The 28,000-nt window shown below is 46.4% G+C and overlaps 1 protein-coding gene across 1 annotated transcript; it reads right to left on the minus strand.

The window, feature by feature from the left end:
* Positions 1–392: 392 nt before the first annotated feature.
* Positions 393–27,817, minus strand: CLDN1 (claudin 1). Its single transcript, XM_058188946.1, has 4 exons — positions 27,364–27,817; positions 5,637–5,801; positions 4,652–4,736; positions 393–1,707 (listed from the first exon to the last, which is right to left on the minus strand). The coding sequence occupies exons 1-4, from the start codon at positions 27,584–27,586 to the stop codon at positions 1,545–1,547; spliced, it is 636 nt and encodes a 211-aa protein (XP_058044929.1). The 5' UTR covers positions 27,587–27,817; the 3' UTR covers positions 393–1,544.
* Between the last annotated feature and the right edge of the window lie 183 nt (positions 27,818–28,000).

Raw genomic sequence — 28,000 nt, forward strand, 5'->3', positions numbered from 1 at the left:
GCCCGGGGGAAATTCCCACAGGCAGAGGGTTGGGGCTAAAGTACCTGGTTTAATTGGGGGGCCCCTAGGAAATCGGGGTGTCCCTGGCCATGCTTCCTCTCAAGGGCTGATCCCTCCTCAGCTATTCCCACCTTTTATCAAAAATATTTGGCTTTTGGATGGCCTTTGAGACATCCGGCATTCAGTTACAACCGACAATCGTGGCTTAATGCTGGTGAACCGATCATGCGACTTTGGAACATGAAACGGGGTGGTGGGTGTGCATGGGTGTGCCCCAACACATCTGTGCACGCCCACAGCTTCCCGGGGTGATATTTTCCAAGCGCTCCTAATCCAAAGGGCCCTTTGCACGGATTCTCTCTCTGTCTCTCACTCTTCTTTTTTTTTGCTCCTTAAACCAGTTGCTGTGGAAAAGAATTACAGATAGAAACAAGGAGCGGGTGAGGGGGGCAGGTGGGTACTGAAAAGGGCGGTGGGGGAATTGCTGAAATTTGTCCAAAGTTTGGCATGGAAGCCTGAGCAGGGACGCCATGCAGGCTGTTGGATTGAGCAGGGAGGAGGGGTCCTTAAATTTAACAATGCAGAACCCCACCCAGGCTGATGTTGGTCTGCGTAGCCCTGTGCTCTATTCCTCACACTTCTGTCTGTTTGGGGGTCTATGGGGAGGGAGGGAACCTCCAGCACATTTGTGCACAGAATACAGATAGTCCTCAACTTACGGCAGTTCATTTAGCGACTGCCCCGCATTATGACAGCACTTTAAAAAAAAGCGACTTACGGCTGCCTTTTGCACTTAAGACCGCTGCAGTTTTGATCCCCATCTTCGTGGGATCAAAATTCAGACACTTGGCAACTAACTCGTATTTATGACGGTGGCAGTGCCCACGTGACTCCCCCTTTGTGACTTTCTGACAAGCAAAGTCCACGGGGACGCCACATTCACTTCCCAGCCGTGGGATGAGCTTAAGAGATGCAGCGATTCGCTTAACAGCGGTGGCAAGTAAGGTCGCAAAATGGGGCAAAACTCACTGAACCACCGACTCGGTTAGCAAGAGACGTTTTGGCCTCAGTGGTGGTTGTAAGTCAAGGACTACTTGTAAGTTCTTCAAGCAGACTTTTCTCTGGGGGATTGGCCCCTCCATCTGCTTGGAGACCCTCCCGTCTTCTGGCCCTTCGAGAGAACTCTATGGCAACGTTTCAAAGAGAGAGAAGAAGACTGTCCATCCTTAAGAGAGTGAAGAAGGGTCCGAAAAGGGAATGGCTGCCTTGTCGGTCCTCTCACCAAGAGAAGGTGGTATTCCCTACGTATGCATGTTTGATTTCTGGGTGAATCCTTTCCTCAGTTTTCCTATCGGGGATGAGAGCAGGATCTGGCCATGAACACAAATGGGTGCAGGGGTACAAAGAGGCACAGTTCACTTATGAGGGGTGGGTGAAGGCGGTGTGCCAGAGCAGGCTTGCTCTGCTGAGTGTAGGAGAGGAGTAAAGCAATGTCCCTTGGGGTCGTTTGATGCTAGCGTCTCATGTCATCCTTCCCCGTCGTATTATACGTAATCCTTCCCGGTGGAGGGGACACACTTGGGGTACGGCCGAGTTGGGGGGTAGGAGGTCTCTTGCCTGGGGCACCAGCAGCAGAGGAAGGCCCCGCCCAAGATGCTCAGGGAGGAGGCTGCCCAGCCGATGAAAAGCGCCTGGCCGAATTCAAACCTGAGGAGGAAAGAGATGGTCAGTCGAAGTCCAAGAATGAGGTGGAACAATCCATCAAGAGTTCAGTTCTTTATTTGGGGACACTCAAAATAACAAAATAACGGAGTTGGAAGAGACCTTGGAGGTCTTCTATGAGAGAGATCTTGGACAATCCTAGTGGACAATCACTTAAATATGAGCCAGCGTTGTTTGGCCGCTGCCAAAAAGGCCAACGCAATCCTAGGCTGCAATAACAGAAGGATAGAATCAAGATCACTTGAAATGTTAATACTGCTTTATAAGGCCTTAGTAAGGCCACACTTGGAATTCTGCATCCAGTTTTGGTCACCATATTATAAAAAAGAGGTTGAGACTCTAGAAAGAGTGCAGAGAAGAGCAACCAAGATGATGAAGGGACTGGAAGCTAAACTATACAATGAACAGTTGCAGGAACTGGACCTGACTGGTCTAATGAAGAGAAGGACCAGGGGAGACAGGATAGCAGTCTTCTAATATTTGAGGGGCTGCCACAGAAAGGAGGGGGTCAAGCTATTCTCCAAGGCACCTGAAGGCAGGACAAGAAGCAATGGAATGGATAGAAACTAATCAAGAATAGAAGCAACCTGGAATTAAGAAGTTTCTTAACAGTGAGAACAATTGCCCAGCGGAACAGCTTGCCACCAGAACTTTTGGGTGCTCCATCACTGGAGGTTTTTAAGAAACGATTGCACAAGCATTTGTCTGAAATGGAAGGGTCTCCTGCTTGAGCAAGAGTTGGACTAGAAGACCTCCAAGGTCCCTTCTAACTCTGTTATTCTGTACTCTGTTATTCTGTTAATCCAGCCCCCTGCTCAAGCAGGAAACCCTATAAAGTCCACCCGTCTTAAAGTGGGCAAAATTGAGAAACGCTACCTTAGATCTTTCTCCCAGTAATGACCCCCTTCTCTTTCTCCTTCCTTCTTTCCTATTTCATTCCTTCCTTCCTTCCTTCCACCCTCCCTCCCAATTTCCCCCTTCTCTCCCTCTCCTTCCTTCCTCCCTTCCTCCCTATTTCCCCCTTCTCTCTCTCCTTCCTTCTTTCCTATTTCCTTCCTTCCACCCTCCCTCCCAATTGCCCCTTATCTCTCCCTCCCAATTTTCCCCTTATCTCCCTCTCCTCCCTTCCTCCCTATTTCCCCCTTCTCTCCCTCCTTCTTTCTTTTCTATTTCCTTCCATCTATCCTTCCTCCTTCCACCCTCCCTCCAAATTTCCCCTTATCGCTCCCTCCCTCCCAATTTCCCCTTCTCTATCTCCCTCTCTCTCTGTCTCCCCTTCCTTCTTTTCTATTTCCTTCCTTCCTTCCTTCCTCCCTTCCTGCCTGTGTTTCTGACATGGCTTTAGAATCTGCTGTTTCCTCATTCATATCCTTTGGCTGGTTCCCAGATGCCGCGCACATGACCCACAGGTTTCAGCATGCGCCTCTTGCCTGCCTTCCTTGAAGTGGCGAGGTTTAACACGGAAGCCCTGATGAGATTCTGAAGTGAGGATGGAATTGCATAAACTCTCCTACTGGCACGGGCCTTTCCCAGGGCGCACATAAGGCCTGGGGAACATTGCTGAGCTGTAAAAGGGCCGTGGAGAGCACAGAGCCTCGCAAGAGAACAGATTGCTCAGATGCCTCCTTGGAAATTCATTTTAGACTTTCTCCAGCCAATGGCAGCAGCACAGATTGGAGCAGGTGGCCCAGGCAGGGGGACAAGGAGAAATCCAAGTCTTTTTTGGAAGCCAGAACGGGTGGGTTAAAAACAGATCATGCCAAACCAATCTGATTTCATTCTTTGACAAAGTGACTAAATTAGTAGACCAGCGAAATGCTGTGAACATGATATACTTAAGAGTTCAGTAAGGCATTCGGCATAGTAGACTACTTCTCGGTAAGCTAGAAAAATGTGGAATAGATTGCATCACCGCCAGATAGATTTGCAACTGGCTGACAAACCACACTCAACGAGTAGTCCTTAATGGTATCACATCCACATGGAGAGAAGAAAGCAGTGGGACACTCCATGGCTCCATCTTAGGCCCAGGGCTCTTCAACATCTTCATCAATGACTTAGATGAGATGACTTAGATGAGGGAATAGAAGAGGAACTCATCAAATTTGCAGATGACACCAAGCTGGCAAGAATAGCCAACGTCCCAGAAGACAAGCTCAGGATCCAAAAAGATCTCGACAGACTTGAACAATGGGCCCTACCCAACATCGTGAAATGTAACGTGGAGAATAGAATAGAATAGAATAGAATAGAATAGAATAGAATTCTTTATTGGCCAAGTGTGATTGGACACACAAGGAATTTGTCTTGGTGCATCTGCTCTCAGTGTACATAAAAGAAAAGATACGTTCATCAAAATCACATGAAGTATATACTAGTACCTCTTTACAAAACCTTAGGAAGAGCACACCTGGAATGTTGATTGCATCCAGTTTTAGTCATCGTGATATGAAAAAGACGTTGAGACTAGCAAAAGGATGATCTAATGAAGTCTAATGATGAGAAGGACTAGGGATGGTACGATAGCAATGTTCTATTATTTGAGGGGCTGCCCCAAAGAAGAGGGGGGTCCACCTTTCTCCAAAGCACCAGAGGGCAGGACAAGAAGCAATGGATGGAAACTAATCAAGGAGGGAAGCAACCTGGATTTAAGGAGGAATTTCCTGCCAATCAATCAGTGGAACAACTTGCCTCCAGAAGTTATGGGTGCTCCGTCACTGGAGGGTTTTAAGAAGGGATGGACAGCTGTTGGTCCAGAATAGTATAGGGTCACCTGCTTGAGCAGGGAGCTGGACTAGAAGACTTCCAAGGTCCCTTCCAACTCTGTTATTCCATCAGCAGAGGGTCAACCATGAATCCAAATTTCAGTGGAGATCTTTCTGCCCCACCCCATGAGTTGGGTCAAGAGTTTCATTGAGATCTGACTTACCTGGTGTTGACGGGTGTGTAGGGGTTGAAAAAGTCCTGTGCAACAAGGTTGCCATACCAGGAGGTAGCCACTAAGGCGGCAAAGCCTACAGGAAGGAAGGAGAGAAGGGAGAGGTATTGTGAAGTCAACAACTTCCAAGAAGGAAAGACTGCTTGTAGTCAGCCAGTGAGAGTAGCTGCTTGTGACACCAACTCAGACCAGCTTTCCTCAAGTTGGTCCCTTCCAGATGTGTTGGATGTGATATGAGAACTGAAGTTCAATACATCTAGAATAACAAAATAATAGTTTGGGACACATATAGCAGGGGTCTCGAACTTTCATGCCATGGTTGGAGACCCCTGACGTAGAGTATGTCTCAGGACTGGCAATTTGAAGATGGGTGGACTTCAACTCCCACAATTCCCCATCTTCAAGTTGACAACCCTTGAGAAGCACTCATCTCACCCAACCTTCTGCAACGTGCAATGAAACCAATGAAGCCATCATGAGAAGAGGTCATCCAGCCTCTTCTTCAAAGCCTCCAGAGATGGAGATATCACAACTCTGTAGACCCTATTCCATTGTTTACTGGAACTGGAGGAACCTTCTTTGAGGAAGGTTGGACAATGACTTGCATTGCAAAATAGGACTTCCCCTGTTTGTGTCTTGGTCAGACCATTCATTGATCAGATTTACACCCAGTTGTCTTCTCTCTTGGATTTCAGATGAGACGTTGGGATTCTCAAGTCATCTCCAACTCAGCCACTGTCCACCCAGCGGCCTTAACTTCAGCAAGGCTGATCTCAGACTAGGCTCCTCCTCTCCACCCAGATCCTACAGATGGTTGATTTTCCATGTGTATCACTCTTTCCCAGGAATCCAACCTACCGGCACATCTCTGGTGGCTTCCATACCGAAGTCTTTTTGCAAGACCACAAAATAACCCAAGGGCCAAGGTAAACCCTGGTCCCTAGCCATGGATTTAAAGAAGACAGATGTTCTTCACCTGAAATGAGGAAGATGACACCTCCGAGAATGGCCATCCTTGACTTCTTCACCTCATCGTCTTCCAAGCACTTCATGCATTTCATGCCAATCATGGCGACAAAAGATCCAATGAGACCCAAAAGGATGCTGGACACCATCAAGGCACGGGTCGCTTGTAAACTGCCTGAAAAAGAGAGGAAGGACTCAGTTTTACATCCACATGGACTGAGGGACCCACAGCGTGATCTGATGGGAAGCTATTTCTAATATCCCAGGCTAATAAAGCCTTCCGTTCCCCACCATGCAGTCAGAGCTGAAAAGGTTTCTTGGATGAGAAGTGAAACATTTTCAAAGAAAAGCAAGGAAGTCCAGTTGCCTCCTGGAAAAAGCACCTTTGGGACAACCAGGACCTGGATGGCTGAGAATCTCTACAGACTTTTAGTGGTACAATTTGGGATGAAGACCCTTGGAATGGGGTGGGAGGAGGGATGTCCTCAGGGTCACCTGAGTGGCACTTCCGGTTCCTGTAGTCTGCAATTTTCCCCTCCTCTGGAAATCCATTCCTATTCCCACCCCATTCCAAGGGTCTTCATCCCAAATTGCACAGCTAAAAGTCTGTAGAGATTCTCAGCCATCCAGGTCATGGAGGTAACTGGATTTCTTGTCTTTTCTTTTGAAGATGTTTTGCTTCTCATCCAAGAAGCTTCTTCAGCTCTGACAGGATAGCGGGGAATGGAAGGATTCTATGTCAGAGCTGAAAAAGCTTCTTGGATGAGAAGCAAAACATCTTCAAAAGAAAAGACAAGAAAGTCCAGTTACCTCCATGACTTGGATGGCTGAGAATCTCTACAGACTTTTAGCTACACAATTTGGGATGAAGACCCTTGGAATGGGGTGGGAATAGGAATGGATTTCCAGAGGGAAAAAAAACTTGCAGACTACAGGAACCCTTTGCACCACTCAGGTGACCCTGAGGACAGAAACAGAGTGGCCTCAAGGACCCTCTCAAAGGATGCAAATGACCAGCTGAATATAAATCCTTCCATACAGTCCCACCATCCAGAGCTGAAGAAGCTTCTGGGATGAGAAGTGTAATGTCTTCAAAAGAAAAAACAAGAAAGTCCAATTGCCTCCAGAAAAAGCACCTTTGGGACAACCAGGACTTGGATGATGGAGAATCTCTACAGACGTTCAGGCTGAAAGAAACTTATTTAATCGTGTTCTACTAGGGCACCTTTAGATAGGACCATACCTGCCCCCCCCCCTTTTTTTTTACTATTAAATCGAATCCCTTTCCTTAAAGGACTCCTGGGATGATCCCTTATCTAGGATGGGATAATCTACAGATTTGTTTTAACGCATCGTGGTAACCGTATTAGGCCACCAAAGGGTTTATTTCTTCATGTCGTTCCTCGGTGCTCTTTGAGCTTGGTTGTTTCCTTGCAGATATTTCATTACCATACTAGGTAATATCATCATGCTACTAGGGAGTGGGGTTATAATGTATATAAATAGAGAGCAAACTCCACACCCTTCTAGCACTGATGATGCTACCTAATTTGGTAATGAAACATTTGCACGGAAACAGCCAAGGTCAGAAAATACCAAGGACCCCACAGTCATTGTCTTCTTCTTCTTCTTCTTCTTCTTCTTCTTCTTCTTCTTCTTCTTCTTCTTCTTCTTCTTCTTCTTCTTCTTCTTCTTCTTCTTCTTCTTCTTCTTCTTCCTCCTCCTCCTCCTCCTCCTCCTCCTCCTCCTCCTCCTCCTCTTCCTCCTCCTCCTCCTCCTCCTCCTCCTCTCTGCAAAACCCATTCCCCTTCTAGCACTGATGATGTTGCCTAGATGGGTCATGAAACATTTGGAAGAAAACCTCCAAGTTCAAAGAGCATCACAGACCCCACAGTCTTAGTCTTCTTCTTCTTCTTCTTCTTCTTCTTCTTCTTCTTCTTCTTCTTCTTCTTCTTCTTCTTCTTCTTCTTCTTCTTCTTCTTCTTCTTCTTCTTCTTCTTCCTCCTCCTCCTCCTCCTCCCTCCTTCTTCCACTTCACTAAACCCCTCCCTACTAGTCCTGATGATGTTACCTAGCTGGGTGATGATTGAACATGTTCAAGAAAGCAACCAAGCCCAGGGAGCACCAAGGACCTCACATATTCTTCATTCTTCAGGATTATCCCTTGTGAGATTAAATAATCTCTCATGAGTTTGGCGGCTCTTTCTCCTCTCGTTCAACCTGAAGGGGCTACAAGAGATGGGTCCCCAAGGTGAGACTTCATGTGCTCAGGGAACAGGCAACCATTGGGCCGTCAGTTCTGAGCAGGAGATACCGTCATTAGTGGGTAGCCAATCAACCACTGGAAGATATTTAGAAGTCCCTATGGTTGCTGAGATGCCGAACTCAAGGATTACTTTTGCAAAACCCGCTAAGCTGAAAACGCTTATGAGCGACAATGTTTTCCGTCATTGTAACTCTGCTGCATGTTAAGCAAGCATGGAGACAGAATAACAGAGTTGGAAGAGAACTGGGAGTTGAAGTCCACAAGTCTTAAAGGGACCAAGGTTGGAGACCCCTGGACTAGATGACCTCCCTGCTCTCAGGCAGGAGATCCTAGACCATTTCAGACAAATGGCTCTCCAGTCTCTTCTTGAAAACCTTCCCGTGATGGAGCACCCACAACTTCTGGAGAGGAGCCGTTCCACTGGTTGATTGTCCTCATTGTTAGGAAATTTCTCCTTAGCTCTAAGTTGCTTCTTTCCTTGATGCATTTCCATCGGTTGCTTCTTGTCCTGCCTTCAGGGGCTTTGGAGCATAGCTTGACCCCCTCTTCTTTGTGGGCAGCCCCTCAAATATTGGAAGATACTATCATTTATTTATTTATTTATTTATTTATTTATTTTTCAAATTTTTATACCGCCCTTCTCCGAAGACTCAGGGTGGTGTACAGCAAATAAAACCACCAATAATCCAAAAAAATTTAAAATACAATATCCAGTTTAAAAATCTAATTCGATTGCTCTATGTTAAAAATATTAAGTAAGAACATTACAAAATAGAATAAAACCCCTATTTAAAAGCCCACTAAAAACCCACAGTATTAAAATCAATCAGGCCAGCCCCGCTTGGTGAAAAAAGAAGGTCTTAAGCTCGCGCTTAAAGGTCCGAGATCAGGCAGAAGACGGATCCCACCGGCAGATCGTTCCAAAAGGCCGGAGCCCCCACAGAGAATGCCCTTCCCCGGGGGCTGCCAGCCGACATTCTTTGGCCGACGGCACCCTAAGGAGGCCCTCTCTGTGAGAGCGGACTGGACGCACCGGACGATGGGAGGTAATCATGTCACCCCTAGTCCTTCTTTTCATTAAACTACTAGACATACCCAGTTCCTGCAACCGTTCTTCATATGTTTTATCCTCCAGTCCCCTAATCATCTTTGTTGCTCTTCTCTGCACTCTTTCTAGAGTCTCAGCATCTTTTTTACATCGTGGAGACCAAAACTGGATGCAATATTCCAAGTGTGGCCTTACCAAGGCATTATAAAGTGGTATTAACACTTCACGTGATCTTGATTCTATCCCTCTGTTTATGCAGCCCAGAGCTGTGTTGGCTTTTTTGGCCGCTGCCCAAAAAGCCAAAGTTGCTTTAAAGCGAAAGAACCACCGAACTGGCAATCTTGAAACTGGTTCAGAAGACCCAGGCAGTTTTGTGCTTGGCATTGTGGTGCAGTGATCATATCCTGATAATTTTGAAGGAAGTTATATAAAGGTTTCATGTTCATTGCCCCTGTTATTGCTTCCACAGCCAGCAACGGGCCCAGATCTTCAGAATCGACCACAATGCGCTGCAAATTTCCATACAGGTAGTCCTCGATTTGCAACAGTTCATTTAGTGACCATTCAAAGTTACATGCACTGGAAAAAGTGACTTATGACTGTTTTTCACACTTAACCTTTGCAGCATCCCCTTGGTGACAGGATCCAAATTCAGAGGCTTGGCAACTGGCATGTACTTATGACAGTTGCAGTGTCCCCTGGGGTCACGTGATCCCCTTCTGCCACCTCCTGAACAAGCAAACTCAATGGGGGAAGCTGGGTTTGCTTAACGACCGTGTCACTAACTTAACAATGGCAGTGAATTGCTTAACAACTATGGCAACAAAGATTGTAAAATGGAGCAAAACTCACTTAAGAACGGTTTCACTTAGCAATATGAATTTTGGACTCAATTGTAAATCAAGGACTGCCTGTATCTAGGCAAGCCAATGATTAACCCTCTCTTGTTTTCACCTGAATTTGGGAGCTTCAGATGGGTGCAAATTCTCAACCAGCTCTTTCTGTACTTTCACTGATCTTCCCAGAAGGCAGTCAAACAAAAAACACAATTAAAGGCACCTGCAGACCGTCAAAAGGAAAGCAAAGGGTCTCTGCACCCACCCCCTTCATGGCTTTGCACTTTTTGGTTGTTGACGTTGTGTTGTTTGGCTTCATTTTTTTTGCGAGCTTCATCCGTCCGGTTTTCCTGGTGGAAAACAGCAGGAAAGGACTTTTTCTGGCATGGTTGTGCAGCTTCTCTGGTGGTCTCTCACTTTCAAGTCTTAATGCAGCCCAACCCTGGAAGATCAGGGAGGTGCTGTTCACACCCCAAATTTCTTCTCTGGAGGAAAAAAAAGGAGAATTTCTGGTCCACACCTACTTTCAGCCTCTCACGTAGGTCTAATCCATGGTTGGGGAACGATAGGCCCTTTATGACTTGTGGACTTCAGCTCCCAGAATTCCTGAGCCAGAACTAGGGGAACTAGGCATGGCTGGCTCAGGAATTCTGGGAGCTGAAGTCCACAAGTCATCAAAGAACCATAGTTCTATTAGAGTTTGCAGCAATCCAACCAGCATACAAGAAAAGAATTCATCAGGATTCATGTATAAAAGGAACTCCATTAGTTCCCCATTGGATGACCTGTTACTATGTCTATTCCAATTCATGAACTCTCATACACTGATAAGTTTTCCATGTTGACTCAGGAATTCTGGGAGTTGAAGTCCACAAGTCATCAAAGGGCCATAGTTCCCAACCCCATGCTGACTCAGGAATTCTGGGAGTTGAAGTCCACAAGTCATCAAAGGGCCATAGTTCCCCATGCAAACTCAGGAATTCTGGGAGTTGAAGTCCACAAGTCATCAAAGGGCCATAGTTCCCCATGCAAACTCAGGAATTCTGGGAGTTGAAGTCCACAAGTCATCAAAGGGCCATAGTTCCCCATGCAAACTCAGGAATTCTGGGAGTTGAAGTCCACAAGTCATCAAAGGGCCATAGTTCCCCATGCAAACTCAGGAATTCTGGGAGTTGAAGTCCACAAGTCATCAAAGGGCCATAGTTCCCCATGCAAACTCAGGAATTCTGGGAGTTGAAGTCCACAAGTCATCAAAGGGCCATAGTTCCCAACCCCATGCTGACTCAGGAATTCTGGGAGTTGAAGTCCACAAGTCATCAAAGGGCCATAGTTCCCCATGCAAACTCAGGAATTCTGGGAGTTGAAGTCCACAAGTCATCAAACGGCCATAGTTCCCAACCCCTAGAGACTCTGGAAAGACTGCAGAGAAGAGTAACAAAGAGGATTAACAGAATAACAGAGCTAGAAGGGACCTTGGAAGTCTTTTGAAGAATGGTTGCAGGAATTGGGTATGTCTAGTCTAGTGAAGAGAAGGACTACAGGTGACATGATATAGCAGTCTTCCAATATTTGAGGGGCTGCCACGAAGAAGAGGGAGTCAAACTATTCTCCAAAGCACCAGAAGGCAGGAGAAGAAGCAAAAAAATGGAAACTCATCAAGGAGAGATACCAGTCTAGAACTAAGGAGAAACTTCCTGACAGTGAGGACAATTAACCAGCGGAACTGCTTGCCTTCAGAAGCTGTGGGTGCTGCATCACTTGAAGCTTTTAAGAAAAGATTGGGATGAAATGGCATAGGGTCTCCTGCTTGAGCAGGGGGTTAGATTAGATGACCTCCAAAGTCCCTCCCAACTCTTATTATTCTTCCTAAGTAATGGAAATCTGTGGCCCCATTGTACTGTCCTGATTTTGAATAAACCAGTGCGAGATTCAGCAATGGAGAGGCCACCAGCCTGGGGAAAATGTGTTGAAAGAGGCGAGCAGCAACTTAAAAGAAAGAAAGTAGGAGAAGTTATGGATTCCTGGACACCACACCCCCTTCCTCCACAGGGAGCAAGGCTTCTTAGCTCATGTGGAGTGGAGTTTGCCAGGGGGCTTCAGAAGCTGCCTTAGATCACAGCATCAGATTCCTCCTTGTTGTTCAGGGTGTTGGCTTTAATTTAAATTCAGAGTCAGGATCAGAGAAATGCAGAAAGCCCTTCATGTTCCCAGTGGGACGTGGTGTTTGTCCAAACTCCATCCGCATCTGAAGTTCTCAGAGGAAAAACAAATGTTATCACCACCATCGTTGTCATCTTTGGAATGGAATCCTGACGCCCATTCTTAATCACCTCCTGCCCTTCATGGTATTCCCCCAAGAACGTTTTCTCAAAAGCTGTTCCTCATTTCTGATTGTGGAGAGGAAGAAGTTCCTGCCCCAGGAATCATTAGATGCTCGGCACTCCATGGCAGAAGTAGCCATCTTTCTCCAGCAGATACCCTGTTAAAGATCTTGGAGTTTTCATATCAAATGATCTAAGTGCCAAAGCCCACTGCAACTACATCGCAAAAAAGGCCTTAAGAGTCATAAACCTAATCTTGTGTAGCTTCTTCTCCAAAAACACTGCACTACTAACCAGAGCATATAAAACATTTGCTAGACCAATTCTTGAATACAGCTTGACTGTTTGGAACCCATACCACATTTCTGACATCAATACAATTGAGCGTGTCCAGAAATATTTTACAAGAAGAGTTCTCCATTCCTCTGAATACAGCAAAATACCTTATGCCACCAGACTTGAAATCCTGAGCTTAGAAAATTTAGAACTACGCCGCCTTCGACATGACTTGAGTTTAACTCATAGAATCATCTATTACAATGTCCTTCCTGTCAAAGATTACTTCAGCTTCAATTGCAACAACACACGAGCACACAACAGATTTAAGCTTAATGTTAACCGCTCCAATCTTGATTGCAGAAAATATGACTTCAGTAACAGAGTTGTTAATGCTTAGAATACACTACCTGACTCTGTGGTCTCTTCCCAAAATCCCCAAAGCTTCAACCAAAAACTGTCTACTATTGACCTCACCCCATTCCTAAGATGTCTGTAAGGGACATTCATAAGAGCACAAACGTGCCTATCGTTCCTGTCCTATTGTTTCCTTTCGTTATATCCAATTAATATAGTTATTACATACTCATACTCATATATATGCTTATATATTGTATAATTATTTCATGCTTATGCTTATATATACTATGTGACAAAATAAAATAAAATAAAATACTTTGAAAGACATTACTAGTCTGAGTACCATTCTTTTTAAGGCTTGGCATTTTAAAATTCTAGAAAGGAACTAGAAGAAGGAGAAGGAAAACTGGTAAAGGAGGAGAAGGACAAGGACAAGGAGAGCCGGTGGTAGTGGTGGAGGAGGAGGAGGAGGACTGGTGGAGGAAAAGGAGAAAGAGAAGGAGAATTGCGGAGGGAGAAGGAGAAAGAGAAGGAGAATTGGTGGAGGAGAATGAGAAGATGATAGAGAAAGAGAAGAGAAGGAGAACTGATGGAGGAGGAGAAGGAGGAAGAGAATTGGTAGAGGAGAAGAAGAAGGAAAAATGCTGGTGGAGAAGGAGAAGAGAAGAAGGAGAACTGGGGGAGGAGAAGGTGATAGAGAAAGAAAATGAGAAGGAATTATGGAGGTGGTGATGAAGGAGGAGGAACTTCTGGCTTCAGAAGGACAGAGGACATCCCAGGATCTGGTAACTGAGATGAGCAGAAAATTTCCTTTCCTGGGGAACCACCCACCCCATGCCTCCTGAGCAAATGCCACCAACCATGTTCTCCAAGTGGTCTATGGAGCAGCAGCTAAGCCAACACGATTGATCTCAGCTGCAGAAGATCACCTTGGAGATTCCAGAGTCATGAAGGTGCAAGACCACTACCAGTTCCTGTGTCTTGCATGGGAGAGGTCTTAATTGGAGGGCAGCCACATTTGATCACGTCCTCCTGATCCAGAGGAAGGGAAACCCACTGCCCAGCTCCATCCCGGCATTTCAGATCTTCCGCCTTCCCTTAAAACAGAGGTGGGGAACAATGGTCCCTGTATGACTGGTGGGACTTCAACTCCCAGAATTCCTGGCCAACATGGGGAACGATGACCCTCTGATGACTGGTGGGACTTCAACTCCCAGAATTCCTGAGGCAGTCATGCTGAATTCATCATTCCCACCCCTGCTTTAAAGGGGAAAAACATGGGTTTAAACACCTTCCCAATAAACCAATGCAGCATTTGGCTGGGTGGTCTGGTCTAGTAGTTGTTTGGTCTAGCAGCAGGCCAGAAACCAGCAGACCGTGAGTTCTAGTCCTACCTTAGGCACAAAAGCCAGCTGGATGACTTTGGGGTCAGTCCCCCTCTCTCATCCAAATTTATCTGACAGAGAATAGGAGGAAAATGGAGAACAATCAGTCCTTGCCTAAGCGAGGCAGTTAAGTGAAATTTGCCCCGTTTTATGACCTCTCTTGTATCGGTTCTTAAGTGAATTGCTGTAGTTGTTAAGATAATTAACGAACTAATTTCCCTAGTGACTTTACAACCTGCATTGTGTAGAGGGAAGTTTTTCTTAGGCGCGAAGTTGCATGTCTATTTAAACCCAAATTTCTCTTCCCACCCAAAGGAGTGCAGCTAATTTCCCAAATGCTAGCTACTTTTTTGTAAAAAAACAAACAAACACAGGAAATGAATTATGGTGCAAAAAAGCCAGTAATTGTCTTTAAAAAACTTTTGGGAGGCCAAACCCAATACTTATCTCAAAGAGGGGGTCATTTAGCTGGTTGGGAAGGTCTGGATTCCCTTGCCTGATTTCCTGCACCCAGAAGGAGCAGCAATGACTCCCCGGAGGGCCACAAGGGACCCTCCTTCTTCCTCCAAGGGCCACATCAGCTGCAGGTCCTTAGCCTGGCTGGGCAGAGGCTCCAGATGTGCAAATCTCACCTAGGTAGATGAAGAACGGTTGCAGGATTTGGGTATGTCTAGTCTAATGAAGAGAAAAATTAGGGGTGACAGGATAGCAGTTTCCCAAGATTTGAGGGGCTGCCCCAAAGAAGAGGGGGGTCAAATTATTTTCCAAAGCACCAAAGAAGGCAGGAGGAGAAGCAACGGATGGAAACTAATCAAGGAGAGAAACAACCTGGAACTAAGGAGAAACTTCCTAACAGTGAGGACAATTAACCAGTGGAACTGCTTGCCACCAGAAGTTGAGGCTGGACAGCCATGTCTGAAATGGAATAGGGTCTCCTGCTTGAGCAGAGGGCTGGACTAGAAGACCTCAAAGGTCCCTTCTGGCTCTTTTCTGATTCTGATATGCAACACGCAGAAGAGCCAAGAAGACAACTGAGATTCCTGGCTGCCCCCTGAAGCCCCCTGAAGCCCCGATTTCCTTTTCCTGGACTGCGAGACCAAAGGCACCTTCAGCCACTTGCAATTCCTGCAGGTCGTCCTCGACCTACAACCAGAAGTGAGCCCAAAATATCCATTGCTAAGCAAGACAGTTGTTAAGTGAGTTTTGCCCCATTTTATGAACTTCCTTGCCAGCGTTATTAAGTAAATCCCTGCGGTTGCTAAGTGAGTCAAATGGTTCTTAAGCGAATCCGGCTTTCCCCATTGACTTTGTTGTCAGAAGGTCCCAAAAGGGGATCACTTGAGCCCCGTGACTCTGCAACAGTCATAAGTACATGCCAGTTGCCAAGCATCTGAATTCTGATCGTGTGACCACAGATCATCTCCTTTCTAGCACTGATGATGTTAACTACTTGGGCCATGAAAGGTCTGCAAGAAAATTACCAAAGGACACCCCAGTCCTCCTCCTCCTCCTCCTCTTCCTCCTCCTCCTCCTCCTCCTCTTCTTCTTCTTCCTCCTCCTCCTCCTCCTCCTCCTCTTTTCAACTCCCCCCTCCTATCACTGATGATGTTCCCTAATTGGGCCATGAAACATCTGCAAGAAAACCACCAAGCTCAGAGAGCACCAAGTTCAACCCTGAGCTAAAATTTCCTTCTATCAGTACCACATATGACTAGTGAAGGAAGGAGAGTTTATTTCAGCAGGTAGCACATCACCCCAATTCAGATAGAACATCTCAAAAACTGGGGCCAAAGTCCCAAAACTCAGGACCCCTGAGGATGTTGAGACTCTAGAAAGAGTGCAGAGAAGAGCAACCAGGATGATGAGGGGACTGGAGGCTAAAACCTACGATGGACGGTTGCAGGAACTGGGCCTGGCTGGTCTAGCTAAGAGAAGGACCAGGGGAGACAGGAGAGCATCTTCCAATATTTGAGGGGCTGCCACAGAGAGGAGGAAGGGGGTCAAGCTATTTTCTAAAGCACCTGAAGGCCAGACAAGGAACAATGGATGGAAACTGACCAAGGAGAGATTCAACCTGGAAATGAGGAGGAATTTCCTGTCACTTGAGAACAATCAACCCATGGAACAGAAGTGGCCTTTGGAAGTTGTGGGAGCTTCATCCCTGGAGGCTTTCAAGAAGAGACCGGACTGCCATCGTCAAAAACGGTGTAGGGTTTCCTGCTTGGGTGGTGGTGGGTGGACTAGATGACCTCCAAGGTCCCTACCAAATCTGTTAATCTGTAATCTGTAATCCTGGCTGACCCTTACTGGGAGTTGGACCTTGGGGTGATGCCGAGCCAGTGGTCTGCTCTCCCCCTGACCGGTTTTGCTGTTCTTCCCTCCATCTGGATGGTCTTCCCAAGATCGTTCCGCCTCTTCTTGGCACCAACCAGAGCGCGTATTGTTCCTGGAAACCTTTGGAGGACTCGAACAGGGTGAGGCCTTCGCACATTCCGTTTTGCAAAAGCTGCACCCTCTCAGCTGGTTCCACAAACAGCCAGCCAGGAGAAGAGATGGCTGTCCGTCGGTCAGGAATGTGCCCTCCACGGCTTTGCGGGGGCGGAGAAGAAGGCGCAGCCGGAAAACTGCCCCGTGGGACCAGCTACCACTTCACAACTAGCTCGAGGGCTGTCCGAGGGGGCTAGACAAATAACCAACGGCCAGCGGTGGCCGCTGGATGCGCCAAAAGTAACATCCATTTCCTGGATTCCAGCGGCCCCTCTCTCTCAGAGTGGGAGGCTGGGAGGCCCCGAAAGGAAGATCTGTCTTCTTGGAATTAATTTCCAGATTTAGGATTATTTTCTTCCCGACCTTGATGAATATGGCCACCTGGACATCTGGTCCTGCTTAGATGCATGGGGGGGGTGTGAGGTGGGATCCGTGGGGGAGATCAGGAAGGCAAGGATTCTGGGAAACATCTGACACCCCCAGTCTGTGCTCCGTGAAACCCCCAAAGTTGTTCTTAAGGTCCCAACTGCTTTCTTGCAAGATGCTGCTGCTGACTGTAGTTTAGATCAGGGGTCTCCAACCTTGGTTCCTTTCAGACTTGTGGGCTTCGCTGGCTGAGGGACTCTGGGAGTTGAAGTCCACAAGTCTTAAAGGGACCAAGGTTGGAGACCCCTGGTTTAGATTAAAGCGTACGGGGCCAAAAAGTCTTAAACACACTGATAGGTCACGAGCCACGGGGCTGGCCTGGTAGTAGCAAGGAACTGGCCAGTGGTCCCTCTGCTACCGAAAATGTCCATGCTCCACACCTCTGCCTTAGTTCATGGTGGGTCCTGGGTGCTCTCTGAGCTTGCTTGTTTTCCTGCAGGCATTTCATTACCCAAACTAGGGAACATCATCAGTGCTAGAAGGGAGTTGGGTCTGTGATTCGGGAGAGGAGGAGGAGAACGGAGATGTCCTCACTGAGCTTGGTCATTTTCTTGCAGACATTTCATGACCCATCTAGGTAACATCATCAGTGCTAGAAGGGAGTGGGGTTTGTGGAGAGGAGGACGGGGAGGACAGCTGTCGTGTCCTTGGTGCTCTCTGAGATTGATGGGTCTCTTGTAGACGTTCCATTACCTGACTGGGTAACATCATCAGTGCTACAAGGGAGTGACGCTTGCAGAGAGGAGGAGATGGTGGGACCCTCGGTGCTCTCTGACCTTGGTGGTTTTCTCGCAGATGTCTTACCCCACCTAAGTTTAGCACACTGTGTGAAGATTCCTGCTAAGAATTTGCCTGATTAGGCTAAAGAGGTTAGGTGGACCTTGTCATGGGTTATGAGAATAACCTTGGGGGACAGGAGGAAGAATCGCAGACGAGACAACGGCTTCATAAATTAAACCAGAGTTCAAAAACAGGAAGGTAATTGGAGAAAGCGTCTCAGAAGGGACCCTCCCTAATTGTCCCGAAAGTATAGGCAGGGGAGGGAGAAATTCTGTCACATGTCCCAGATTTTGTTACTATAATCAAGGTAATATTTGTACATCCGTGGTTTTGATTGCCTTATCTGAACCCGATCAGTCCTCACTCAGCCCATATACCCTATCTCTCTCTTTGTTGAACCCTGGATCTCACTAGCACCCAAACTGCACAGTTATTTACCCAGGTTGGCTGAAGAACCAGGGTATTCCTGGAAGGGGAAGGTATCAAAAAAACTCAAGATGATGGTGAAGAAGACTTTAATGTATCTGCTCCTCAGCTCCCACCCACTCTGGGTGCAACCGTGCATTTGAAAGTCCACCTTCCACTGAACCCTCAGGGCCCTGGGCTTCTCTGATCTTCCCCACCGATGCCTTTCTGTGGATGATGGGTTTTGCAATCGAACACCGATACCCCAAAATGGGCGCCTGTGTTTGTGACGCTCAACTGCTCTTCTTTCATAACACGAGAGACCTTTGATGTGCTTCCAATGAGCAAACGGGAGGAAGACGCCCAGAACCACAATGACGTGGTGGCCTCCATCTCCAACAGGGTTTTTGAAGAACCCCTAGAGGCAGGTGGGCTTCCGAGGTGACGCAGAGGGAATGGAGCAGAGGCTCTGGAGGAGAGGTTTGGAACCAACCGAGGTCTGGTTGAGGAGCCTTTGCAAGAGCTGAAACTCCAGCGATAGGAACTGCAGAAGAAGGGAAGGAGGCCTTGCTTCCCAGAAGCAAGCCAAGGCTTGTCTAACCTCACACAGCATACATGAAAGTGTGCAACTCTTGCAGAAAACAAAGGAAGAGAAACTTTGGCAGAGCAATGCAGAGCTGGGGTGCTGAAGGCCCTCTAGTCTGGGTCTTTTCCACACCCGGCACAATTCCCCACCCAATGCTATTCCTCTGCTTGTTGTGGCAAACCTTTGATCCAAGCAGACCACACCACGAGGTAGCCCAGAATATGTCTGGGCATCTCCAAAAGTCCTGAGAAGTCCCTAGAGCAGGAGTCTCCAAACTTGGCAATTTTAAGACTTGTGGAGTTCAACTCCCAGAATTTTCCCAGGCAGCCAGCCAGCCATAGCTATTTCTTTTCTCCTAGAGTGGAGAGATTGCAGAGGAAAGGATTAAAGAGAGCAGGCAGGCCACAATGGGGATCCACATCTAAAGGAATGCATTTGTTCAGGAAAGTCCACAGGTCTTCATGTTGCCAAGTTTGGAGACCCCCTGCCATAGAGGAAGATCCTTCATCAAGCAGAAATGCCACCCCAAATGTGGTCCTCAAGGGCTCTTCAGGTGACGGGCAGGTTCGGCCCATCATACTTCCTGCTGGGTTCTGACTAAACCCATTTCCAATTTCAGATTAATATAAAGCCATTCAAATGGGGAATGCCAACAGGCCTCACGGAAGAAATGGAGGCAGCCTTTACAACACAGAGCAAGGTGGTCCAATCTTGGCACCTTTAAGGCTTGTGGACTTTAACTCCCAGAATTCCCCAGCCAGCCTGGGGAAAGGAGCTCCTTCTCTTAAAAAGGGGCGGAGACTGGGTGGGGCCATAGGATGGATCAAGGAGCTCTCGGGGGAAAGGGGCGTGGCCATAGGTTGGACAGAGGAGCTCCTCCTCTTATAAAGGGGCGGAGACTAGGCGGAACAATGCAATTTACCGAATGAAGCAGGGGTGTCCAATCTGGGTAGTTTAAGACTTGTGGAACTTCAACTCCCAGAATTCCTCACCCTGAAAAGGAAGTGAAGACTAGGCAGGGCTATTGGATGGATAAAGAAGTTCCTGCTAGTGAAAAAAGGGGGCGGAGACTGGGTGGGGCCTTGCGATGAGTAAAGAAGCTGTGGGGAAAGGGGCGTGGCCACAAGTTGGACAGAGGAGCTCCTCCTCTTATACAGGGGCGGAGACTAGGCGGAACAATGCAATTTACCGAATGAAGCAGGGGTGTCCAATCTGGGTAGTTTAAGACTTGTGGAACTTCAACTCCCAGAATTCCTCACCCTGAAAAGGAAGTGAAGACTAGGCAGGGCTATTGGATGGATAAAGAAGTTCCTGCTAGTGAAAAAAGGGGGCGGAGACTGGGTGGGGCCTTGCGATGAGTAAAGAAGCTGTGGGGAAAAGGGGCGGAGATTGGGTGGGGTTAGGGTTGGATGGATGGGTGGAGACTGGGTGGGGCAACGGAGTGCATAGGAGCTCCTGGTTGGTCTCTGACTGGGAGCCAGAGCTGCCAATTCTGCCCCAGGGAGTCCCGGTGTAGATGGAAGGCGATACAGTCTACCCACTCATCCGCCTTTTCTGACCCAGTTGCCAGAATAGTCTGCGTATTCCTTCCCTCCTACATGGACAGATTGTGGCACATTTTGTTCCCCAACCAGAGGCTCATCTGGATGGATTCACACAGGTTGGCCAAGGAGAACTTCTCTCCTCCAATTGGCTGAGCTGGTTGGGGGAACCTTCGACCTGATGACTGTTCGGGAAACTAAGGAAACCCAGAAATCAGATAATTTGGGGAACCAGGTTCAGGGTATTGTCCGGTATCTGCTGAGTTTGAAGTTCCTGGTGTTTTATGGTATAGAAATGCCTCTTTTGGGGAGAATCAGGACGGTTGAGAACACTGGGGGGATTTTTAACAGCCCCCAATGTAAATTCTGTGCGATTTTGCTTTTGTTTTTTTAATAAATAAGCTAAGCATTAAACTTAAATAACTTTCACCTTGTAAAGTAAAGACCGCAATGGAGTCTTCGACAATAACAGCGAGTTGGTGGCGTATAAGTTTCAAAAATAAAATAAAATAAAATAAAATAAAATAAAATAAAATAAAATAAAATAAAATAAAATAAAATAAAATAAAATAAAATAAAATAAAATAAAATAAATCTTGAGGGAAAGAGGCCCTGGCAGAAAATCCTAGCGGATCCTATTTCTTAGTCCTGTCTTTAAATACCACTGGATTTAAAACCAACCTCATTAAATATGGTCTTCTGTCAAGGACCTTTGTAAGGTAATTCCAGTTTTCAAAGAAAAGATTGGACCATTTGTCCCAGATGGTGTGGGGTCTCCTGCCTTGAGCAGGAGGTTGGACTAGAAGACCTCCAAGGTCCCTTCCAGCCCTAGGATTCTATACTTCTAATTTAAAAAAGCTGGACAGGATGCTGAAGTGACCAATTTGAAGAGCAGAGGCGGTCTGAGTCGGATGGCTGGGGCCGCTCTCTGTTTTGGGGCGTCTCAATCTGGGGGCTTCTTCCAGAGGCTGCATCATGGGGTTGGGGGCCAGATAGCCCTCTTTGAAAGGGGTAGAAAAGCTACAGAAATGCCAAGTGCTGTTTATCAGGTGATCATTTTATCTCTTTTCTTTTCTTCTCTTCTCTTCTCTTCTCTTCTCTTCTCTTCTCTTTTCTTCTCTTCTCTTCTCTTCTCTTCTCTTCCTTTCCCTTCCCTTCCCTTCTCCTTGACTCTACATTATATTCTGTTCTGTTCTGTTCAATTCTGTTCTGTTCTATTATTCTGTTTTACTCTACTCTACTCTATATTCTGTTCTGTTCTGTTTTGTTCTGTTCAATTATTCTGTTTTACTCTACTCTACTCTACCCTACTCTATCTACTCTACTCTACTCTACTTTACTCTACTCTACGTTCTGTTCTACCCACTACCCACTACTAAATGCACTCTAAAACATTAAAACAATAGATAAAGTCCTTCAATTTATTTATTCATTATTTATTTATTTATTTAGTTAGTTAGTTAGTTAGTTAGTTAATTATAGAACTTATTCGCTGCTTGTCTCATAGCAAACGATTCTGGGCAGCTTCCTGCATTCAAACATTAAAAACCTAACAGGTTGATATCTTTAAAAGAGTTTAAAAAATTTAAAAATGCAATTGGAATAAAATTCAGCGGGATGGAGAAAAAGGGAGCCGAGTGCACAGGGAGGGGAGGTGGGTATTTTCCACTCCATCAGATACCTCCAGAGGGCCACGCCATCCTGGAGCTCCTGGGAAAAGGGTTCAAATTGAGGCTGATCCCAACAACAGGAGCTGTCTGGGTGTGCCTGTACCATGAGGGAGGGGCAGCCGTGTAGGACAGGTTCTTCCTGAGACTGAATTTGGGGTGACACCCAGCCCAAAGAGGCTCCTGTCGATATGAATCAGGCTGGCACACCACCCCTTCTTCAAGAGTCCCAGAAAAACTGTGCTGGACCTTCTGCAAAAGTATGGTTGGTTCTCTGAGTCTCTCACAAGTAGTGCCTCTGGCCATGCGCAGAGTGCATTTGCTGCACCTTGAGGAGCAACCCCCCCAATCAGTCAGGAAGTTTGGGGTTCAGAATCCAGAGGTCCAGGTTTTCCTAAACGGAAACCAGAGAAGGAAGTCCAGCATTCTCAGCTGTATTAAAGCTCAGTGTTGCAGCAAGAAAGGGAGAGAGGAGGGAGCCTCTGAGCATGTGCAGTGTGCCTTTCCAGGACTTAGCCAGCTTGGGCTTCCGACTTCCCGGAAAGGTACTAACAGGAAAGGTGCTAACAATCTAACCCAGGGGTCTCCGACCTTGGCAACTTTAAGACTTGTGGACTTCAACTCCCAGAATTCCTCAGCCAGCTTTGCTGGCTGAGGGATTCTGGGAGTTAATCCACAAGTCTAAAGTGCCAAGGTCAGACTAGTCTAACTACTGTTTCTCAATCTTGACAGCTTTCAGATGGCTGGACTCCAACTCCCAGAATTCCCCAACTGGCGGGGAATTCTGGGAGTTAATCCACCATCTAGCTGCCTGATGAGGCACACAATTGTTTTGACTTTAATAGTGAAGCATCAAGTCGGGTGTGATTAAACTGTGAGTAGGCGATGTTTTGACTTGAAGCGCCAATCCAAGCGCCACCGTGACCTCCTGTCGTGGTTTGTGGCAAGGCAGGAGGGCTGGACTAGATGATCTTCCAGTCCCCTTCCCGGGCTTATGATAATTGTAGGAATCACCCCTTCCGTTTGGTGAAACCGCTGCTTTTCTATCCATTGCAACTCAAGACGGCACACACACACAAACACAGCCCACCACGTGAGGAAGCCCGGAATCGAATCCAGCTGCAAACGTGAATCAGAGCTTTGCTGATTCAGTCACAATTTCTTGCTCAATATCTCTCGTTCCCTGGCAAAGAAATCCCAATTCCAAGCCAATCTATCTACTCAGGGCTGCCTAGATTATTTATGAATAAAATTTCCTCCGAGGCCACATTTATCCTGCGTCCTCCAGAAAAAAAAAATATTATATAAGGGGAAAAAAAATAATAATAGACTGCAACAAACAACTCTAGTGTCTGATTTGAGCACCTGTATTTTAGTTTGGTCCGTAGGTTGGTTATTTGTTATCTTTTTAACCCACTCTGGAAGAAGGTAGGTGTCTCTGCAAGTTTTACAAAGCTATTCAAAGAAGGGGAAGAACTGAAAATTGCACACGGCTTATTTCGAAACATCAGAAGGGGGGAAAAAAAAAAGAATGCAAACAATATAAAACCCATGAACCTGCTTTAAAGTGAGGGAGTGAAAAACTCAGAACTGAACTGATTTCAGCGTTACTCTTCAACGTTTACGAGGCAAAATATGATGGATTTGTAAGCTTTCCCGCCTTTCCCATATCGGTTGACCCCGTGTTTCTCAAACGTTAAGAGGTGAGGACTACAACTCCCATCCAGACGAGAGACCATGAATTCAAATTCTGTCTTAGACATGAAAGCCGGCTGCGTGATTTTCGGCCAATCACCAGGAGACAGTGAGTTCTAGTCCCACCTTTGTCATGAAAGTCAAGCTGGGTGACTTAAGCCAATCACCAGGAACAGGGAGTTCTAGTCCCACCTTAGGTGTGAAAGGTGGCTGGGTGACTTTGGACCAATCACCAGGAGACAGAGAATTCTAGTCCCGCCTTAGGCATGAAAGACAGCTGGGTGACTTGGGGCCAGTTTCTCTTTCTCAGCCCAGCCTACCTCACAGGGTTGTTGGTGTGGGGAAAATAGGAGGAGGAAGGAATATTAGATGTGTTGCCTCCTTGAGTCATTTGTAAAAAATAATAAAGGCGATACGCAAATAAAATGTGAGGACCTTCAGTTCCCAGAATTCCCCAGCCAGCACTGAGGTAGACCCGTCTCAGAGTTGCCAAGAAAATGGCTCATGTGAACTCAGCGCAAACAAATATATAATCTCCTTTGCCCCTTTTGAATAGAATAGAATAGAATAGAATAGAATACAATAGAATAGAATAGAATAGAATAGAATAGAATTTTTTATTGGCCAAGTGTGACTGGACACACAAGGAATTTGTCTTGGTGCATATATGCTCTCGGACAGTGGTGGGATTTAAATAATTGAACAACCGGTTCTCTGCCCTCATGATTTCTTCCAACAACCAGTTCGCCAAACTGCTCAGAAAGTTAACAACCGGTTCTCCCAAAGTGGTGCGAACTGGCTGAATCCCACCACTGCTCTCGGAGTACATAAAAGAAAAGATACCTTCATCAAGGTACAACATCTGCAACACAAATGATGGTCAATATATCAATATAAATCATAAGGATTGCCAGCAACAAAGTTATAGTCATACAGTCATAAGTGGAAAGAGATTGGTGATGGGAACTATGAGACGATTAATAGGAGTGCAGATTCAGTAAATAGTTTGACAGTGTTGAGGGAATTATTTGTTCAGCAGAGTGATGGCCTTCGGGGAAAAACTGTTCTTGTGTCTAGTTGTTCTGGTGTGCAGGGCTCTATAGCGTCGTTTTGGGGAGCCAGTCATCAGCTCTCCCCACCCCAAGCAAAGATAACCATTGTGCTTTTCCTCCTCAGCCTCTTCCAACTGCCGAAAAGTAGCACCAAACTCCCGCCAAGTCCCAGACATCATCCTTGAGGGTAAAACTAGCTGAATCCCCTTGTTGAGTTTTGTATCTTTGGCTCGTGGTTCCAAATGGAGCGTTCAAATTTTAAATTCGGATTCACGACCCCCACCTTTTCGAGTTAAGTTCATCCAAGCATGACCTTTCTCCCTGCTCTCCCCGCCCCTCCCTTCTTCTTCTTCTTCTTCTTTTTTTAAAAAAGTTATTGATTTGTATTGATTGATTGATTCAGTTTCGGTAGCTAATCCTGCCTGCTGCCACCTTCGCTGATTTGAAGTAAAGTCTCTTAACGCGAAAGAGGCTGTCAGTTTTAACTTTTGGGAATAACTTCATAACCCAAAAGGTGCTTTTCTTTCCGCAAAAAAAAAGCAAGTGGACTTTCTTGGGTTGTTTCTTGAAAATGTTTCGCTTGTCGTCCAAGAAGCTTCTTCAGTTCAGTACTCTGATGTTCTGAAGAAGCTTCTTAAATGAGGAGCGAAACGTTTTCAAGGGAAAAAACCCAAGAAACTCCAGTTGCCTTTTGGACAAAAAACAACTTTGGGGCAGCCGTGACCTGGATGATTGAGAATTTCCATTGAGATGCAGAGAGACTCATAAGCACATAGTGCGTTTCTTTATAACCACGTCTTGTTTCTCTGGCATGTGAGAAAAGGAGAAGATATAACAAGAAAGAACTTCTCCTGGCATCTTTTTGGGTCTGTGCCCACTGACTGAAAAATAATATTTTGCATAACAAAACAAAGAGGTCCTTCTACGTTCACACAATGGGCAGAATCACGCATCAGGCTTCACAAACCACAGTTCCAGGGTTTCTGTCACTTGCAAAAGACCAAATCCTTTAGTTCAGGGGTCTCCAACCTTGGCAACTTTAAGCCTGGAAGACTTTAACTCCCAGAATTCTGGGAGTTGAAGTCCTCCAGGCTTAAAGTTGCCAAGGTTGGAGACCCCTGCTCTAGTTCAACCCTACGCAGATCTTCTGGTTCTTACACAACTTTCTCCATTCCAAACTTTAACCAAGCTTAGCAGTTGTGTGTGTGACTCCAGGGAATGTATCTTCGGATGAAGGAAAAACAACAACAACACAACACTGTGCCTTTGCAATTCACCATCATGTCAGGTTGGCCTTTGCTGTTGCCAGCGGCACCCAGTTTTCAAAAAAGGATTTAATAAATGCAAAGTGTGAACTTCAAATCTGAGGTGTAACTGTCGCCCCGATTGTCAAAAGTTGCATTTTCAAATCTATGGGTAGTTCTGCAAAGTCGATGACCACAGAAGTTCTCGATCGATCGGTTCCTACGTGCCGTTGCAGGTCAGCCTGCAAACCTTTTGATACTGAAAAATTATTGCCTGACACGAATGCGTCATTGGGCACATATTATGAAGAAGGTAATTACAGAGTCTTTTCTTCCAGTTGCGTAAAACCTTCGCCTGTGGAAGAGCTGGATTCACATAAAACAGAAAATTCGCTTGTGGGCTTTATTTCTTCGAAATGCTCGTGTTTTTAATAGTCGTCGCTTTAAATATTTATCCTGCTTGTGCAAAAAACTGTGTCGGATAATAAGGTAATTCATTCAGATGCTGGATTAACTGACACAGTCCAATCCATTGGATCTGGATGAGCATTTCACCCAAAAGAATTAGAGTTACAATACTTTATTTGACCAAGTGTGATTTGGCCAAGTGGGACACAAGGAATTTGTCTCCAGTGAAGAAGCTCTCAGTGTACACACAAAGCAACAGAATCATCATCATCCCAATAAGAGGAGGTAATAAAGAAGAAAAGAAAGAAGAAAGATCTGTGCGGTTACTAAAGAGTTGATTGGCATACCAGGCGTAGGGGCTCAAACAATGCACAACATTTCAGAAAATTTAACGATCGGCTGTCGTAAACCAGTGAAGATGCTGGCATCTTTCCAGCCAATGGCTGAAAAACTTGCAAACTTAAACTTTACAAAACTTTACAGAACTTGGAAAGTTAAACTTGGCTACAAAAAAATTCGGCAGCAAACATTCAAATACTTTCTTTAATCAGATTCGGCAGGGATCTAAGCCGAGCTGGACTCAAGGATATGGGGTTAGAAAGACTCAAGTAAGGCAACATCGGCCAGCCTCAATCTTCCCCAGACCCTCATCGGGGTCTTTGATTCAATTAAAGAGACCCCCCACCCACCCAGGGACTTGGGTTCACCCAACACGTTCACACCTGAGAAAGGATTACGCTAAGTTTGAAGATGAATCCATACCCTTGGCTGGTTCTGCATTCTGTAAAGGTTGCGTGAAGGTGGCTTGTTTGGCTAGCTATGGGTGGATGGTACCATTGGACCCCAGAAAGTGGAGTACTTCAGCACCCCCAGGAACCGTGTTGTGTGAAGGCAGCCTAGGGAGACCCTCTTCTTCTCCCCCGCCTCAAGAAGGGTTTTCCGGCAGACGCTTACCTTGCAACTTGAGAAGGGAGTCATAAACCTTGCACTGCATCTGTCCCGTGCTCTGCGTGACACAGGACATCCAGAGGCCTTCGTAGATGGCTTGGGCGGTCACAATGTTGTCCCCCGCGTAGGAGGAGATCTTCCACTGTGGCATGGCTGTGCTGACCACGATGCCGATCCAGCCGATGAAAGCCAGGATGAAGCCCAACATCTGGAGACCGCCATTAGCCATCCTGCTTCAACGATGCTGCAAGACGCAGGACCCAGCTGGACCGAGAGAGAGAGAGGCAGCGGCTGGATGGGGTTGGTGTTGGAGAAAGAGCCCGGAGCAAACCCGACCCGTTCTTCAAAGCGGAGAGACTGCACTGACAAAGGAGGCTCTTCTTCTTCTGAACTCTCTGGGTCTTTTGTAATCCAGAAGTTTCTCCAGAGCGCACGGCTGGATTCAGAACTGGGAGTGGGGCTCTCAACATCTGCACTGCCTTTTAAACCAGGCGCCTTTCCAGCGCCCCCTGGTGGTTTCACTTGGCCATTTCACGGAAAGTCTCTTCGTTGTTGACCCCCGTAGCACATCTGGGTTACATTCTCTTTGTTATTTTTAATAGCAATAAGAGCTTTTTTTTTTTAAAAAAATCTTTTTCCAAGT

This window comes from Ahaetulla prasina, chromosome 6 (genome assembly GCF_028640845.1).
Source record: "Ahaetulla prasina isolate Xishuangbanna chromosome 6, ASM2864084v1, whole genome shotgun sequence".
Lineage (NCBI taxonomy): Eukaryota > Metazoa > Chordata > Lepidosauria > Squamata > Colubridae > Ahaetulla > Ahaetulla prasina.